Source organism: Sceloporus occidentalis, unplaced genomic scaffold (genome assembly GCF_023333645.1).
Source record: "Sceloporus occidentalis isolate IW3139 unplaced genomic scaffold, rSceOcc1.0.p SCAF_30, whole genome shotgun sequence".
NCBI classification, from domain to species: Eukaryota; Metazoa; Chordata; class Lepidosauria; order Squamata; family Phrynosomatidae; genus Sceloporus; species Sceloporus occidentalis.
Window position 1 is genome coordinate 12,552,502 of NW_028317010.1, and position 16,133 is coordinate 12,568,634.

A 16,133-nucleotide genomic window follows, 5' to 3' on the forward strand; every position below is an offset into this window, starting at 1 on the left:
TTTTATTCTGTAAGTGCGGGTTTTGAATTTGCTCTCCCGAAATGTTAATGTCCCACAAGTATGAAAAAGAGTGGATCAAATAAAAAGTAGTGCATGACATTTAATTCTGTTAATAATTTGATGACTTTTCACGTGGCAGATGTAGTGATAATGTGCACTTCGGCCCTCGTTCAGCCTTTTTTCACAGCGTTTATTGTCCCCGGTAAACCCTATTGTTGTGAGATTAGGCAACCACATGACCATCTCTACAGTCACAATAACCTCACTCCTGTTGCTTTCTGTTCATAGTCAATCAGGATCCAGACACGTGGAACAGGGAGCTAGCGGCATAATCTTTGCTTAATCTTTCCAGAAAACAGCCGTCACAGTGCAAAGAAAGAAGCGAAACAATGAATTTCCACTTACTTTTTGCATTCTTTTAACAGAGCTGACCTTGTTTCGCAACTCTTAACACTTTTTGTCGAATTGGATTTCTAACAGGGTGACGCAAAAAGAATCATTCTGATTAATGTAACAACTTTACTAAACTAATGCGGAGAGGACCTCTTTGAATGCTGACATTTCCATTGGGAAACTTCATGGGAAGCTTCCCATCAGGTGTCCGGTAATGGCCCTACTACAAGAAAATCACGAGACGGATGGGGGTTCTTTGACTGTTTCTTCTGAAAAATGCTGTTATCTAGACGGGTCGGATACAAGCGACGTGGAGGGAGGCTTGCTTGACGATTTGGAATTAAATCCATTTGATGGTTTACCATATTCGTCCCGTTATTACGAACTTCTCAAACAAAGAGAAAACCTTCCCATTTGGAAGACTAAGTATACCTTCATGGAGAGTTTACTTCACAATCAAGTCATCGTCGTGTCAGCTGGAGGTAAAAGTGGAAAGAGCTCACAAGTGAGTATGCTCCTTTTTATATGATGTTTTATCTTGTATTTCGCTTTATAGATTTTACCAATCCATGAACATTTCTGGGCTTTTACAAATATACATTTATAGAGTCCAAACCGTTCCTCTAAAATATCTTTTTTTATGACTTCCTTGATCTTTTGTATTAAACTATATTTGTCACTCTCTCAAATAAATCATTTTACATTTAATTGCGGTAAATGAACCCATGTGGCGATGGTTACAGACAAGCAAGTATATTGTGTATCAGAAACTCGCTTTATGTGTATGTGATGGAGGCAGCCATCTTAACTTCCTGTTTTCAGGACCTGTATGATTTCCTCCCCGGGTTACAGCTCCCCGCTACACTTTAATTCGGAATACAGATTCTGTTAGGGATTTTTGGTGCATTATGATCGGAATAAAAAAATTAGACTGTTTTGTACTTGGTAGAGTTTAATACGGGACAAATAGCTTTGGTTGTCGGTGGGATTGCTTATCACATCTGAGATTTTATCTATATCCAACCATAGCTTTCGAAGCGTGCGTGTAATTATCATTTTTGTAAGGATTATATATATATATATATATATATATATATATAATCCTTTTGTAAGATATATATATATTATAAAGTTCTATATATCAGATATTCAGGAACACTCCGGAATAGGGACTTCCGCTGGGGCCGGGTGTAGAGCGTTAACTGTTCGTGGTTCAGCTAGACTCATACTCTACTATATTTCAGACTTCTAGATTCATTTGTAACGTTGTCTTTGTGGCTATTTAGCAACCAACTGGATTTAATAAATCATTTTGCAAGTTTACAATGTGTCAAACGGCATACATACCTGATACAAAGTGACAGGTAAACAGATCTGCTTTAGAAATATAAACAAGCGCCATGTATTTAGCTTATATAGGGGAGGGGAACGTCTGTCCGTACAGGCAGGGATGTGTCCATACAAGCTTGTGTCTGATTGAAAGCACTACCAATGCCTGTTATAAATCATCAGTGTCGTTCTAGTATTGCTAGAGGGGACATGCTCTTTCGTAGGTTCCTTTCCTCAACCTGATTGGTCGACATCTGGTTATTTCATCATGGTCTGGCAGGGGCTATGACATCATTGAACAGGAATGTAGAAAATTGCTAGGAATCTGGTTGGCAAACTTTCCAACTTTCAGCTAATTAAAGGTGGTTATTAGATTTGCGTGTATAATGGGTCTTAGTTAGACTTGGGCACCAGGGGGCTCTTCGTGTTCGTCTTCGTGTTCGTCTTCGGGGGGGAAAAAACCTTCGTATTCCGCGAATATTCGCCCGTTCCTGTCTTCTCTTCGGGCGAATATTCGCGGACATTCTTCGTGCTCGTTTAATCTTCGTTTCCTTCCCGGTTGCCTTGCAGGGGTTAATACGGGGTTAACAACACATCGGAGCAGCAGCAGCTGCCGTGAAGGAACGTGTGTGCAACTCTATTGGTCGTTTCGGCAGGGGGCTGGTCTGGCATCAACTAGTGAATTGCAGAACGCACTTCATTCGTTGATGGCAGGCCAGCCCCCTGCCGAAACGACCAATAGAGTTGCACACACGTACTGAGGTGTACTGTACACAAAATGACCTAGAGACAAATGCTCCAAGGAACTTGGCCTCCGTTTATCATACACAATCACACATCCATAGATGTTTAATAAAAGAATAGGGATTATTTTACATTTTTAAATAGATTTTGGACCAGTTGTAATACATGCCTAACATTTGCTACCTATTTACAATGGCATACTTTGCAACAACCCAACTTTTACTGGACAGGACTGGAAAAAAGCAGGACTGTCCACCAAAATCTTGGGTGTGTTGGCAGGTATGCGGATGGAAAAATGTTGGACAAGAACTAAAAAATAGCTTAGGGTTAATGTACGGTTATGTTTAAGATTAGTAGCAGTGCACTGCTTTGGTTAAAGATGTATTATGTCTAAATAATAATTTAATTTTAATGGGTTTTAAAAAAAAATTAGGGGTTTATTTAAATGTATTTTAAAGTTAGATTTATTATTTAGTACTTTATTATATTTATTTAATGTTTATACTAGTGCTACCTACCGAGCTATAACTACCAACGTGTATTTGCATACCTAGTTTAGCTAAATTAGATGGGACAGGACTGGAAAAAAGCAGGACTGTCCCTGAAAAAGTTGGGTCTGTTGGCAGGTATGTGGATGGAAAAATGTTATAGTATGAAGTGTGAGTTATAGCGTTAATGCTAGTGAGTGTAGAAATGAAGGCCAGGACAAATAACAAGAGGAAAGGTCCTTGTGATTTTTGCATTGTACGTGTATGTGTTATGTGTGTTATGTGTTATGTCACTGTGTTATTTGTGTTATTGTGTGTGTTATGTTTGGTTGGTTGTGTATCAGAAGGAAAATAATGAAATGGAAATGGAAAAGGAAATGGGAAAGGCGAATGAGTGGGCAATTGGCGACCCACTCACCTGTTTCACCCCAGAGCAAAGCATCCAAACACTGTCAGTCCTAGACGTTTGGCAGCGGACTTCCAGAGCTCAGACACAAGGCCCTAGCGTAAGCTGGCCACTCCGGCGGAGGTAGCAGGCGTTGCCACACCGCAAACAGACGCAGCCAGGGGGGAGAAACTGCCCTTACCATTAGGGACATTTAAGGCATGACACTAGCCAGGAAGCGAACTGGCAGAGAAGAGACGCTGGCACCACCACCAGCAGCAGCAGCAGAATTGGGTAAGGCGAATGAGTGGGCAATTGACGACCCGCTCACCTGTTTCACCCCAGGGCAAAGCATCCAAAGACTGTCAGTCCTTGGCGTTTGGGAGCAGACTTCCAGAACTCAGACACTAGGCCCTAGCGTAAATTGGCTACACCGGCGGAGGTAGCAGGCATTGCCACACCGCAGCAAGTGCAACCAGGGGGAGAAACTACCCTCTCCATTAGGGACATTTGAGGCATGATTTCAGCCAGGAAGCGAACTGGCAAAAGATGCTGGCACCACCACCAGCAGCACCGTTGGAAAAGGAAAAAGGTGAATGAGTGGGCAATTGACGACCCGCTCACCTGTTTCACCCCAGGGCAAAGCATGAAAGTCTGTCAGTCCATGGCGTTTGGGAGCGGACTTCCAGAACTCAGACACTAGGCCCTAGCGTAAATTGGCTACACCGGCGGAGGTAGCAGACGTTGCCACACCGCAAACACGTGCAACCAGGGGGAGAAACTACCTTAAACATTACAGATAAAAAAAATTAACTTTCCAAGCTAAGAGCTGGGTAACCCAACTTGGGCAGATTGAATTTAAGGAAGGCAATCTGCTCCATCAGATGAGGTGCCATGCGTGAGCGCTGTGGACTCAGTATGTTTCCAGTCATAGAAAACACGCGCTCACTTTGAACAGTGGTTGGCGGACATGATAGTAGCTGCTGCGCAACCCATGAGAGTGCAGGCCACACACTCTTCTTTTCATCCCAGTAGCTAAGAGGATCAACATTAGGCGCAGAAGGAACTTCACAGAGGTAAAGTTTGACCATTTCAGCAGCACTACTCTCCTTTCTGCTGCTAGCTCTGTCAGATGGTCCAACTATACTCCCAAGTGCCTCTTCCCAAAACGCAGCTGCTCCACTCAGCTGTGTTGTGCTGCTTGTGGCACTGCTGCTGATGCTGCTGCTAGGAGTAGCAGACCACATCATCTCTTCCTCCTCCTGCACCTCTCCCTCCTCGGACAGCATTCCCATTTTACGCTGCCAGTCACGCACCTTGTTGACCAATTGCTCCCGGTAGCTACTGAGAACATTAAATTTCAAAGCTAGCTTTCCCTTAATTCTTGGATCGCAAAGGCACGCTAGCATCATTTCGGGACTCTCTTCCATTCGTTTGCGAAGGTGTACTTTTAGCAGATCCTTCAGCTTCCTGACTATGGCTGCTATGTCAGGATGTAGAGTGCCACCTTGAACAGCCTCACGGTTTCCAAGGAACACATCCATCTTGCTGCCTAGATGGGAGAACACTGGGATTACCTGGGCCAGACTGGCAGTGTTTGAGCTTAAATTTTCTGTGGCATCCCTGAATGGTTTAAGGACTGCCACTAGCTGGGCGATCACTGTCCAATCCTCCCTATTCAATGGAGAGGTAATCCCAATATTGTGCTCTGAGGCAAGATTATGGATTGCTCTCTGCTGCTCCAAAATCCTCTCGAGCATGTCTAACGTGGAGTTCCACCGTGTACTGACATCCTGACGTAGGCAGTGTACGGGAAGACCTGACCTCTCTTGCTCTTCCCTCAAAAGTTGGCTAGCCTTAACACTATGGTGAAAGTGCCCAGCGATCTTTCTGCAGCGGGACAGAACTACTGCTGCCACATTAGTTCCTTCTGACATTGCTGCCTTCACTACAAGATGGATGATGTGGGCTGCACAGCGCACACCAACAATATGACCATCTCGCAGCGCTTTCACCATATTGGCACCTCCGTCAGTTACCACAAAACCAACTTCAACATTGGTGCCCGCCTCTGCGCCCACCCAAAGGCTAAACATTTTCCTCATCGCATGCAGAATGTTTTGGGAAGTGTGCTTTTCATCCATCACTTCTGCATGGAGAAGGAAAGATCGGTAGCCTGCTGCAGCAGCTTCCTTAGACACACCGGGCTGCCACCAGTGTGCTGTCAAAGAAAGAAAGGCATGCTGGCCGCTAGGTGCACTCCACAAATCTGTAGTGAAATGAACAGACTGACCAGCAGCCTTGGAAAGCTCCTCTTTCACTGCTGCAACACAGGACCGATACAATGAGGGGACAATGTTCCTGCTGAAAGTGGAACGTGACGGAACTGTATATTGTGGAGCCACAGCCGCCATCAATTGTTTGAAAGGCTCCCCTTCGATCATAGAGAAGGATGCCCCTCCAACAGCAATGAACTGACCAATCAGTCGCGTTACTTTATTGGCCTGCTGTTTGGGCATTGACCTTTTGGATTGGAATGCCACAAATTGTTCCAGGGTGGGCTGGACATGCAGTGCTCCAACCTGCCTTGGTCTCTGGCTGCCAGCACTAGTTGCTGCTGCTGCTGCTGCTGCTGCTGCTATTGGCTCAGAAGAAGAAGCTGTTGGGGTTTTTCCACGGCCACCAGCTATGCTGCCTGCACTAAGTTTTCCCTCTGCATCTTTCCCCAATAGCACAGCGTTGTGTTGAGTGCTGAGGTGATGCTTCATGCTAGCACTGGTAAAATGGCCAGACACTTTCCCTCTGCTTATTAGCTTCCCACAATGTTTGCACTTTCCATAGCGCCCTTCTTCAAGATTTTCAAAGTGCTCCCAAATTGGGGCGCGCATAGCCTTGGAGTGTGCCTTGGGTGCTGCTCCTACTGCTCGGGGTGGATGAACAGAGGCAGAACTAGTGGTGGTGGGACTGGTGGTAACAGTACTGGCCATAGTGGGACTGCTAATTGCTTTAGATTTGCTAGGTTTTGCTGCTGCTGCTGGTGGTGGTGGTGGTGGTGATGATCGTAGCGGAGAAGGTGGAGGCTCAGGGGAAAATTGTGCACTAGTCATTTGGACACTGCTCCCTGAGGAATCTGATTCCTGACCACTCATCTCCTCTACTTCCTCTGGCTCATAGTCTAGCTCTTCATTAGCCAGATCGAATGGAATTCCTGCTAGGCTGGAGCTAAGACTGATATCGTTGTGAGACTCGTGACTAGTAGTAGTGCGAGCAGGAAGAATAGACTCTGCACTTGGCCTCTCAGTCTCAGGCTCCTCTGCTACCTCGCTAGGTGGAGTTCCACTATGTGTAGCCCTCTCTCTAACTGTCTTTACAAAAATTTTGTAAGGACTTGGTGGCTTGCTAGAGGTACTAGGAGGACATGGCGTGGCGGTACCAGTGGGAACAGTAGGCGCAGCACTAGTGGTGGTAGAGGCGGTAGAGGTGGGGGTGGTGGTGGTGGTGGTTTTCCCTACAAAGGAATGAGATCGCTTTGGTTTGGGACCCCTCTGAGTCTTGCTGCTAATTTGGCTCTGCTTGGTACCTTGCATGCTGCTGGTGGATGGGGAAGATGCTGCTTGGGGCAAAAGGCACTTCTTTTTAGTCACTGGGCTGGTACTACTTGTGCTACCCTTTAACTTTGAACGTGCTTCTGGTGCTTTAGGCTTTCCGTAAAAAACCATAGAGCTTGTGGGCCTAGCCGCACTACTACTGCCTGCTTTTGGTGCCTTTCCTTTACTTGATGATCCTTCAAGCAATGCTTCCCCAAATGATAAGCGAGAGCTTGGCCTACTTGGCCGACTAGACTGACGCAAAGGCTGCATCTTAGAACTGGTGGTGGTGCTGGTGGTGGTGCTGGTGGTGGCGGTGGTAGATGGAGCTTGTCCCTCCTTAGTCCCAAAAGGAGGATCCATTTCAAATTTTGTGTTGTGTGTGTAGTGTAGTGTAGTGTTTAAAAAACTATAAAAAAAATAAAAAAAATAAAAATAAAAAAAAAGGAAAAACGAATTAAAGACAAAAAATTAGAGGAAGTTCTCTTCAGTGCTACTGCTTAAAAAGTAAAACTATGCACTACTGCACTGTGCTGTGTGCAATCTGCCAAAGTGCTAAAGTTATTTAAATTATTAACTCAAGATTAACTATTTAATACCGTATTTGCTCGATTATAAGACGACCCTGATTATAAGACGACCCCCCAAAATCTGAATATTAACTTAGGAAAAAAGAAAAAGCCTGAATATAAGACGACCCTAAAGGAAAAAAGTTTTACCAGTAAATGTTAATTCATGTAAACTATTTTTTTTAATAAAAGTTATGATTGAGAAAAATATTTTTTTTGTTTTTATTTCTTGTATTTTCCAGCCTGTCCCCCAGTTACGCACATCTGCCCCCAGGCTTGCCACACCAATATGGCACTGTGGCCCATGATATGCCTTTTAACCCTCTATATGCCACTGTGCCCCATGGTATGCCTTTTGACCCCCTATATGCCACTCTGCCTCCAGAAATGCCTTATACCCCTATATCCCATTCTGGCATTTAGGGGGTTAAAATGCATATTATGGGGCAGAGTGGCATATAGGGAGGTATAAGGCATTTCAGGAGGCAGAGTGGCATTAAGGGAGTTAAAAGGCATTGTATAGAGCACTCTGCCTCCAGAAATGCCTTATACCCCTATATGCCACTCTGGCATTTAGGGGGTTAAAAGGCATATTATGGGGCAGAGTGGCATATAGGGAGGTATAAGGCATTTCAGGAGGCAGAGTGCTCTATTAAATGCCCCCTTAACGCCACTCCAGAAATGCCCTATGCCCCCATTTAACTAACACACACACACTCTCTCCCCCCCCTCCCCTCCCCTCCCCTCTCCTCTCTCCTCTCTCCTCTCTCCCCTCTCTCCCCTCTCAGCCCTCTCTTACCGGTGCTTCCAGCCGGGGCAGCGGGTTGACGTCGCCTTCTGCTGCAGCCGGAAGGAGGTGGAGTTGGCAGCGGGGGTTTGTATGCGTCCGTCGCGTATACTTTCCCCGGCTGTCAGAGATCAGAGATCTCTGACAGTCGGGGAAGGTCTACGCGACGGACGCAGACAACCCCCGCTGCTAGCCACACCTCCTTCCGGCTGCAGCGGACGTTGTCTACGCGGATCGCGTAGACGTCAACCCGCTGCCCCGGCAATACAGCAGGAAGCACCGGTAAGTGTGTATGATGGGGGGGGGGTGAGACAGGAGGATCCAGGTCCCCTGCAGCGGTGCGGGGGATCTGGATCTTAGTCTCCTAATCAGACTCTATTTGAGGTCTGATTAGAAGACGACCCCGATTAGAAGACGAGGGGTATTTTTCAGAGCATTTGCTCTGAAAAAAACCTCGTCTTATAATCGAGCAAATACGGTAACTAGCAGTATTTTATTTTTAATTTGAATTTACACGGGCCTAAGAGCTTAGCCTACTACTATGCTAGCCTAAAGCTATATTTCCTTACTAGAAGTCTACCTCTAGGCAGACGCTCTCAAACCCACTAAGCTAAAGTGAGGTTAAATCAGATTCAGTATATGATTTATTAATTAATATTAAATTATATAATATTAATAGATTAGAAATAATTTACTTATATATTATGTATTATAGATAGAAGAATATAGATTATGAATTAGAATTTAGAATTAGAATTACTTATATTATAGATTATGAATTACAACGTGTGGTGGGACAGTTTTGCACTATGGAGCACACAATAACATCATAGAAAAGACCACAGATCCCTCAACCCAACATATTCTTTTCACCTGTCCTTTTGGTTTGCAGATGCAGAAACGTTTAAACTAGCACGCGGCTGCCGCACTTTCCGCATTGCACAGCACTTTCATATATATATATGTGTGATGCTGTTTTTTGTTTTGTATTTTTTTTGTTGCCACATCAACATTTTTATTTAGTGAACACGCAACAGAGCTTTTAAAGGAAAAAACATTTGGCTCGGCTTTGCTTAATGCATATGACCGCATGTTAAATCCCTGCCCAAACCAGCTTAACACCAGAGATATACAGTGAGGAAAGAGTTACATGTCATAGAAGTCTGTTTGCATAAGCCTTACATCAATGTTTCCTAACACACAGAATGTAAAAAACAAAAAACACTATAATTTAAAGGTAAGATCATAGGATTATAGTTGACTATGTGCTGTATATGTGCCTCTTGGGTATAGGTACAGTCTCTGTCTAGAGGGTCAGGTTTTATTTATTTGTGACTCCATTTGCTTACCAGGAAGACAGAGGTGGATTATATATACGGTGAAGGAATTTAAACATGTATTGGATATTCATAAAGCTACCCTGATTATGGGACCGGACCAAGGACTGACTGAGGTTTGAGTTCTTACATTAGGGAAAAATTGGCTGTATGAGTCAAATGGTTCTTATCTAATGTGAAATTCTATGTGATACTTTGACATTCAAAGTTAGGCAGCTAAATCAGCTGTACCGTAAAACTAAGATCAGTAACAACGATCAGATTAAAAAAAAAACTGAGACATTTGTGTGTGCTGTATATCCAAATGGAAAAAATCTATTTACTTGCAATCCCTTTTAGAACAAACTTATTTTTTGTTGTACTGTTCACCCCAAAAAGTCTACGGGTTCCTTTTTGCAGAGGGTGAAGCAGATTTGCTAGCAGATGCAAAGTTCTCATGTGCTGAAGGTCTTGGCCTCGAGCATACAAAGATGGCTGTCCGGTAACCAACACACGCTAAGAATCAAAAAGCAAAATGTTTAATGGCACTACAGAATCATCTCGTACCCTATAAATTAAATGTAATAGTTTATTTCATAACTTAGATTTCATAACTAGACTTTTACAATGGACTATGATGTTCGTTGTATTTTAATGTTTGATCCGTAAGATTCCCTTAAAAAATACAAAGTGACAATCTCGAAGAATATAGCAAAATGACTATATATATATATATATATATATATATATATATATATATATATATTATATATGGTATATATATATATATTTTTATAAAACATTTATTCCAAGACACATTGGATTAACTGGTTATTAAGAAGCATAAATAATGGTAGAAATATATAACATTCTCCCTCCTGTCCACTGCACTGATATAAAGAATAAATAGAAACAGTCATTTGTTTTAATTAAAATACATTTTTGGATAATCAAACTAGAAGACCACCCAGACGTGGCTAACCACGTTTTATAACTTGTTTTCAGGTAGAACGTACTCTATAAACTCTGATTCTAATAGGTTTCTCGCTCTGTGTGAGATTGAGAACTGTTCAGCTTCACTTCTCGCTCACACAGCATGAGATGACATCTCGTATCTGTAGAAGACGCAGTCTTCCCAGCATCTACAGCTAGCGTACTGAGTTTGATTATGTTGCTGTATCTTTGGCTTATCGTAGAGTTCCTGCGACATTCAACCTCTACATTCCCTATCTCGTTACGTCAGACTCTCCCAATTTATTCTTACTTTAAACTCTTACTAAAAACCTACCCATTCAGAGAGCATGAATGTTTAATTGGATTCTTGTGCTTAAGTAGGGGTATCCAATAATGTGGCCTGTTTGAGGTCCCCAAGCCTTTGGGTAGTGAACCCTTAACCTGTATACCTACATCCTGGATTGTGCAAGAAACTATCTGCCTCTAACCTTTGAGATCTCCAGGCCACTGACTTCTCCACATGACCTTCTTTGCAATCAAACCATCCTCGCCCAAGCAATCGCTCACGTTCTGTTTCTTGACATTTGGACCTCACGAGAGCAGGTCCTTCTTCTCTTTCTGTGCCAGTTTGTCCTAATGTCTCCATGTCATTCTTAACCCCCCCCCCCCACTGTAATAGTTCTTTGGTAATTAGTATTTAGATTTCATAACTAGACATAAAATACTTTAAAGGAAACCCCAGTGGGCCATTGTATTAAGATAGCTCTTTGTACATGTTTGATTTAATGCTAGCAGAATGATCTGTAGGCTTCCCTGGTGGCACTGCTCCAGAATGGTTGAGCCGGCACATGGACGTGGTCCTTATTAAAATAATATCGAGAAATATGATTTCCACAGTCATATTTTTTTTTGTGAAGATAATATTTTCTTTCATGAACAGAGAGGCTAGACCAGTACTTGGTAGAAAACAAGTTGCTGTTTTTTTTAACAGCAGTAGGACCAGAAACTTAGAATATTTTGAGACACTTACTTTATGCTGACACAAAGCGTGGCAACATGGCATACTTAGAAAAGGTATTTAGAAGGTGTGCAACAAGCAAGGGTTAAACAAGTGTTAAGAAGAATTTCAAAGTAGATATTCAGCAACCATTGTCAGTGTGTGATGAAGAAGAATAGTTAAGGTGCTTAGCTGTCTATTGTATAGAAAATCAAACAGATTCTGTGGAAGTTGAAATTGAAGGACAAACAGTAGTTTGGACTTAGATATAGGTGCAACTTGTATTTGTAATGAACCTTAAGCAATAGTAAAAACATAAACCTCCACACTGTTGAAGTCCTCACACACACCTACACCTCCAGAATTATTAAGACGAAACCACTTGGTTGTGATCAGTTACAAGTAAAACCCAAAACAAGTATAAGAAGGTCTTGCTATATATCCTGGAACAAGGTGGACCCCCTTCTACGGAAGAATGGGTAAAAACACGAGATATGGCAGATATAAATATTGCCCATCACGGCATGGAAAGGTCTTCACGATGTACTTGTGTACAGGCAAGCCGGCAAAGCTGAGGATCCACCGGAAGGAGATGGTACTAAGCAGGAAGTGGAGTTACCCACCATATAAAAAACACTATAACACTTTAATTGATCTTAATATAGGGAAAAAACTAACAATATAAGTTATTTGTCATGTGGAATTATTGCTATTAGCATTTTTCCTTTGTCAAAATGTTTCGCCCAAATCCCCTTTTTGGCTTTAAAGCTTCTAAAGAAGATATACGAAGGGTCAAGGGTCTCATTTGGCCATCCCTGGGGCCTATTTACCTAAGGAAGAGTTTGGATCAACTCTTTATCGTAAAATGTAACCTTTGGTCACCGATTTCATTATTACGCGTTGCCCACCAACAATTCTTTGTGTAAAATGTATCAGAATCTTATTAAAAGTCGAACCGCATACTAGAAGTTTCTATAGTATCCATGGAAGTTCCGTAGATCTGGCACACTGTTGGGCCTTTCTGTATTTGAGTTTAATTGTGGCAAAGCAGTCCGAAAGTGATGTTCGATCCATCAAGGAATAAAGCAAAGTAAATAGATTTATAGATTAATAGATTTTGCTGAATTACACAACTTCCAATTCCAGTTTAGATTTACACGTAATTAGTATTTTACCCTGTGAACAGACCGTCACCATGCCAGCATCAACGCAATACCGTGAAAATGCATGCTTGTCCAAATATTAATATTATCAAAGCTAATCTTGAAAGCAAAGTCAGTAATCCCACCGCGCTTGTCGTTGCTCCTGTGTGTTTATACCGACGCTGGCTTCGGTGTGTATTTGTGCAGTACACGGTTATATTTGCACACATTGTGCTGTTTCGAGTAATCTGCATATAATACAAAATCCAGTTGTTTCTCTGAATGCTTATATCCGGAGTCTCTGTTAACCAGTTCACTGCCTGGCACCATACGTTAAAAATCAACAAGGAATCAGGGAAAGAATTTTAATTCTCAAATCCCACCTTTTAGTATCCAGCGTTAGCACTTATAGATTAATCGTCACATCTGGAAAGACCAGAAATAAGATAAGCATACAGTATATTATTAACAATGTTGTCTATATTTTTGTTGTGTGGCCACGTTAGCCTTCTCCAGCAGCCAACATAAACCCAAGCTGGTTCTGGTACAATTTATTTTGCTATATCCTCTACCCCAAAATCTTTTTTTTTTTTTTTTTTTTTTAATTGGCTAATGTAAAATCAGCCTTAAACCCATACTTAATGAAAACTTTACAGTGGTCATTTGGCAAACTCTAGAAACCGGTCTCTCGTAGTGGGAGGCAGAGTCTGGATCTAAGGAGTATTCAACTTTGGCGCTAAGTTACTAAGAGTGAATAATGTCTTTTATTTTGTAGAAAATCCACTTTTTTCCACCCCGTTATCTGGCAGCAGTTAAGGTTGTTGTATAATTCCAGTGGTAGAGGTGCCTTGGAATTGCATTAGCCTTCTTCTCATCCTGTGCCTGTTCTGTCGCTTTATTTTGTTCGTTTTACCTCCCAGGGCTCCGGGAGAGAATGTTTCAGGGTCTGCTCCTGAGATCATGTCTGTCTGTTCTCTGGCCATGTAATATATTCCTGGCCCAGCCATCTGCTGTGACCAGCCAGTTAATATTCCTTTATTCCGCCGTTCAGTTGTCGGTGACCAGTCACATAGAATGGAACAACTGTTCCAGTAGCAGCTACAATAATTAACTCTTAGTGATGGAACTCAATACAGCGCTGAAAGGCTTCGGGAAAACCCAGCTTGTGAACTATTTAAATGCTGGCTGCCATAGTTACTTAAGGATTTGTTTTTAAACTTTTGCATTTTGTTTTTTTGGGGGGAAATAATTAGGAAGACCTGCTGATAAATAAACCACTACTAACCATTTATGTTCATGCATTTCAGATTCCTCAATGGTGTGCGGAATTCTGCCTGTCGGCGGACTATCGGCATGGGACCGTGGTCTGCACACAGGCGCAAAAGCAGACGGCCGTTTGGCTGGCCATGAGAGTTGCGGACGAAATGGATGTCAATATCGGGCATGAAGTCGGTTACGTTGTGCCTTTTGAGAGCTGTTGTACAAACGAGACAATATTAAGGTTAGTGGGCATCAGTGATTAATCCCTGTGACCCTCTACAGCTGTCGGTTCACGTTCGGGCCGATGAAAGGCAGCTGCCGTGTCCTCAGCAAATCACTCAGACATAACGGCACTAAACGACTGACAAAAGCGTTGGGAAAAGGCCTGCATCCGGAGCAGGGGGCGGCCAAGAACGGCTTTCTGGTTCGCAGAGCGAAGAGAAAAAAAAGTCCTCAACCCCTTTCCCTGGAAAAAGAATAGTTCTACATTTACGATATGTTTTAATCTTCCAATATATGTATTTTGCCACCTTACATTTAAAAACACAAAAGTAACATGTGCCTATAAATTCACCAAAATAAAGGAAATTTATGTTTTTCTTTATTTTGTCCATTAAAATAACAAAAATTGGATCAGAAATACAGCAGGTTGTGTTCACTAATCCATGTTTACTCATAAAAGGCTAATTTAGCGTTAGAAACTCTTTTTATATATCTGTTTTCATGGAAAGTGACCCCAAAGTTTTAAATGGTAGTATGTGTGTGTGCGTGTGCGTGTGTGTGCGCGTGTGTGTATATATGTGTGTGCACGTGTTTATGTATGTGTGTTTATGATAGATAGCACCATCATAGTACAAAGGAAAATTATATATTTTACGTTCTGCCATAAAAAAAATAACTTTTATTTGTATTTGACACCTCACTCTCTGTGGCCTCCTAACACTCATTCAATTTCTCTTACTTCTGCATAGAACTAATGCATAATAAAATGAATGTATGTAATTTTCAGCGTAGCGATAAAACTACACCATTAAAATTTGGATTAAAGTTAAACACTTTGTAAGAAACCAATTATGTTAAAAGTTCGAGTTCCATCTCATTAAGCGGAGATACATTTAGCTGTTTTGAATTACTAAGATATAACCTCATTATTCTACCCTTTATTGACATTATTGTATTGCCTTGTCTCTTCTTCCTCCAGTATGCCTTGACTTTGGCTTTTATTTTAAAAAATAAATGTCATCGCACAAAGGAAAAACAAAGGTCTCCTGATCATTGGGAGACAAGGTTGTGTTAGTTTTGTCCTTTTATGTTCTGTGACAATACGTTGTAAAATTGTGAAACCTTTACAGACAAATAAGCGGAGATAACGAGTTATTTAACATTTCTGTTAAAGGAAAGGCCACGAGGGAACAGGATTTATTATATAGGGCTGTCACGGTACAAAGTCCTGGAAGTCTAGAGCATTGCAAATTACTTTTATACATACTTATAAAGGTGTAATATACTACAGGCTTTATCGTAGTAAAATAAAACCTCTATGTGGTTTACCTAAATACAAAGCTTGAATTAGCCCAAACGGATGTAAAATCAATTTTATCTACACTTGGGATAAATCTTTCTATACGGCTGTAGTCTGGATTGAACGCAACCCAAGTTGTATAACCTGTGTACACCAAAGCGGCAGTCATTGTATTTATTATCTTACTTTATATGAGGTGGTAAACAGATCTAGATATATATATGAACTCCTGTTGTCGGTAAAATATTTAAGTGGTAGCCGTGACGATGGTCACATCCGATTTATTCCTTCTGTTAAATGAGATTCTCCATCTTCCGAAAGCCAAACTAGACATCTTGTTTCTCGGGCCCTCAAGACATTATACAAGTAAATAGCACGTCGTCTGGCTGTTAAGGGACGCTTATGGTGGAGGTGAGCAAGCCAGCTATGCCACAGCATGAGCAGAGCCAGACCATGAGAGGACGCGCATAATGATGGTGGAGAAGAAAGCGCTTTAGTCGGCTGTGGTTCCCATTTGTGCTTCTCCCCTCTCCTTGGAGTCGGTGTCAACCACCGTTACCTTCTAATACATCTGGGGAGTTTTTGAACAAAAAAAGCATTTCTGGACCAGAGTAAATGTCGAGTAGTCACCATGGAAACAGTTGGACGTTCAACATAACA

At 42.0% G+C, this 16,133-nt stretch overlaps 1 protein-coding gene across 1 annotated transcript in view; it reads left to right on the forward strand.

Annotated features, from left to right (window-relative positions):
* Window positions 1-607: 607 nt before the first annotated feature.
* DHX32 (DEAH-box helicase 32 (putative)) overlaps window positions 608-16,133 on the forward strand; it is a gene marked incomplete at its 3' end in the record, with an annotated part of 28,002 nt that continues 12,476 nt past the window's right edge. The window contains exons 1-2 of the mRNA XM_089486845.1: window positions 608-898; window positions 13,999-14,192. Of these exons, the coding sequence (XP_089342971.1) occupies window positions 608-898; window positions 13,999-14,192 (485 nt within the window). The remainder of the gene's footprint in view (window positions 899-13,998; window positions 14,193-16,133) is intronic.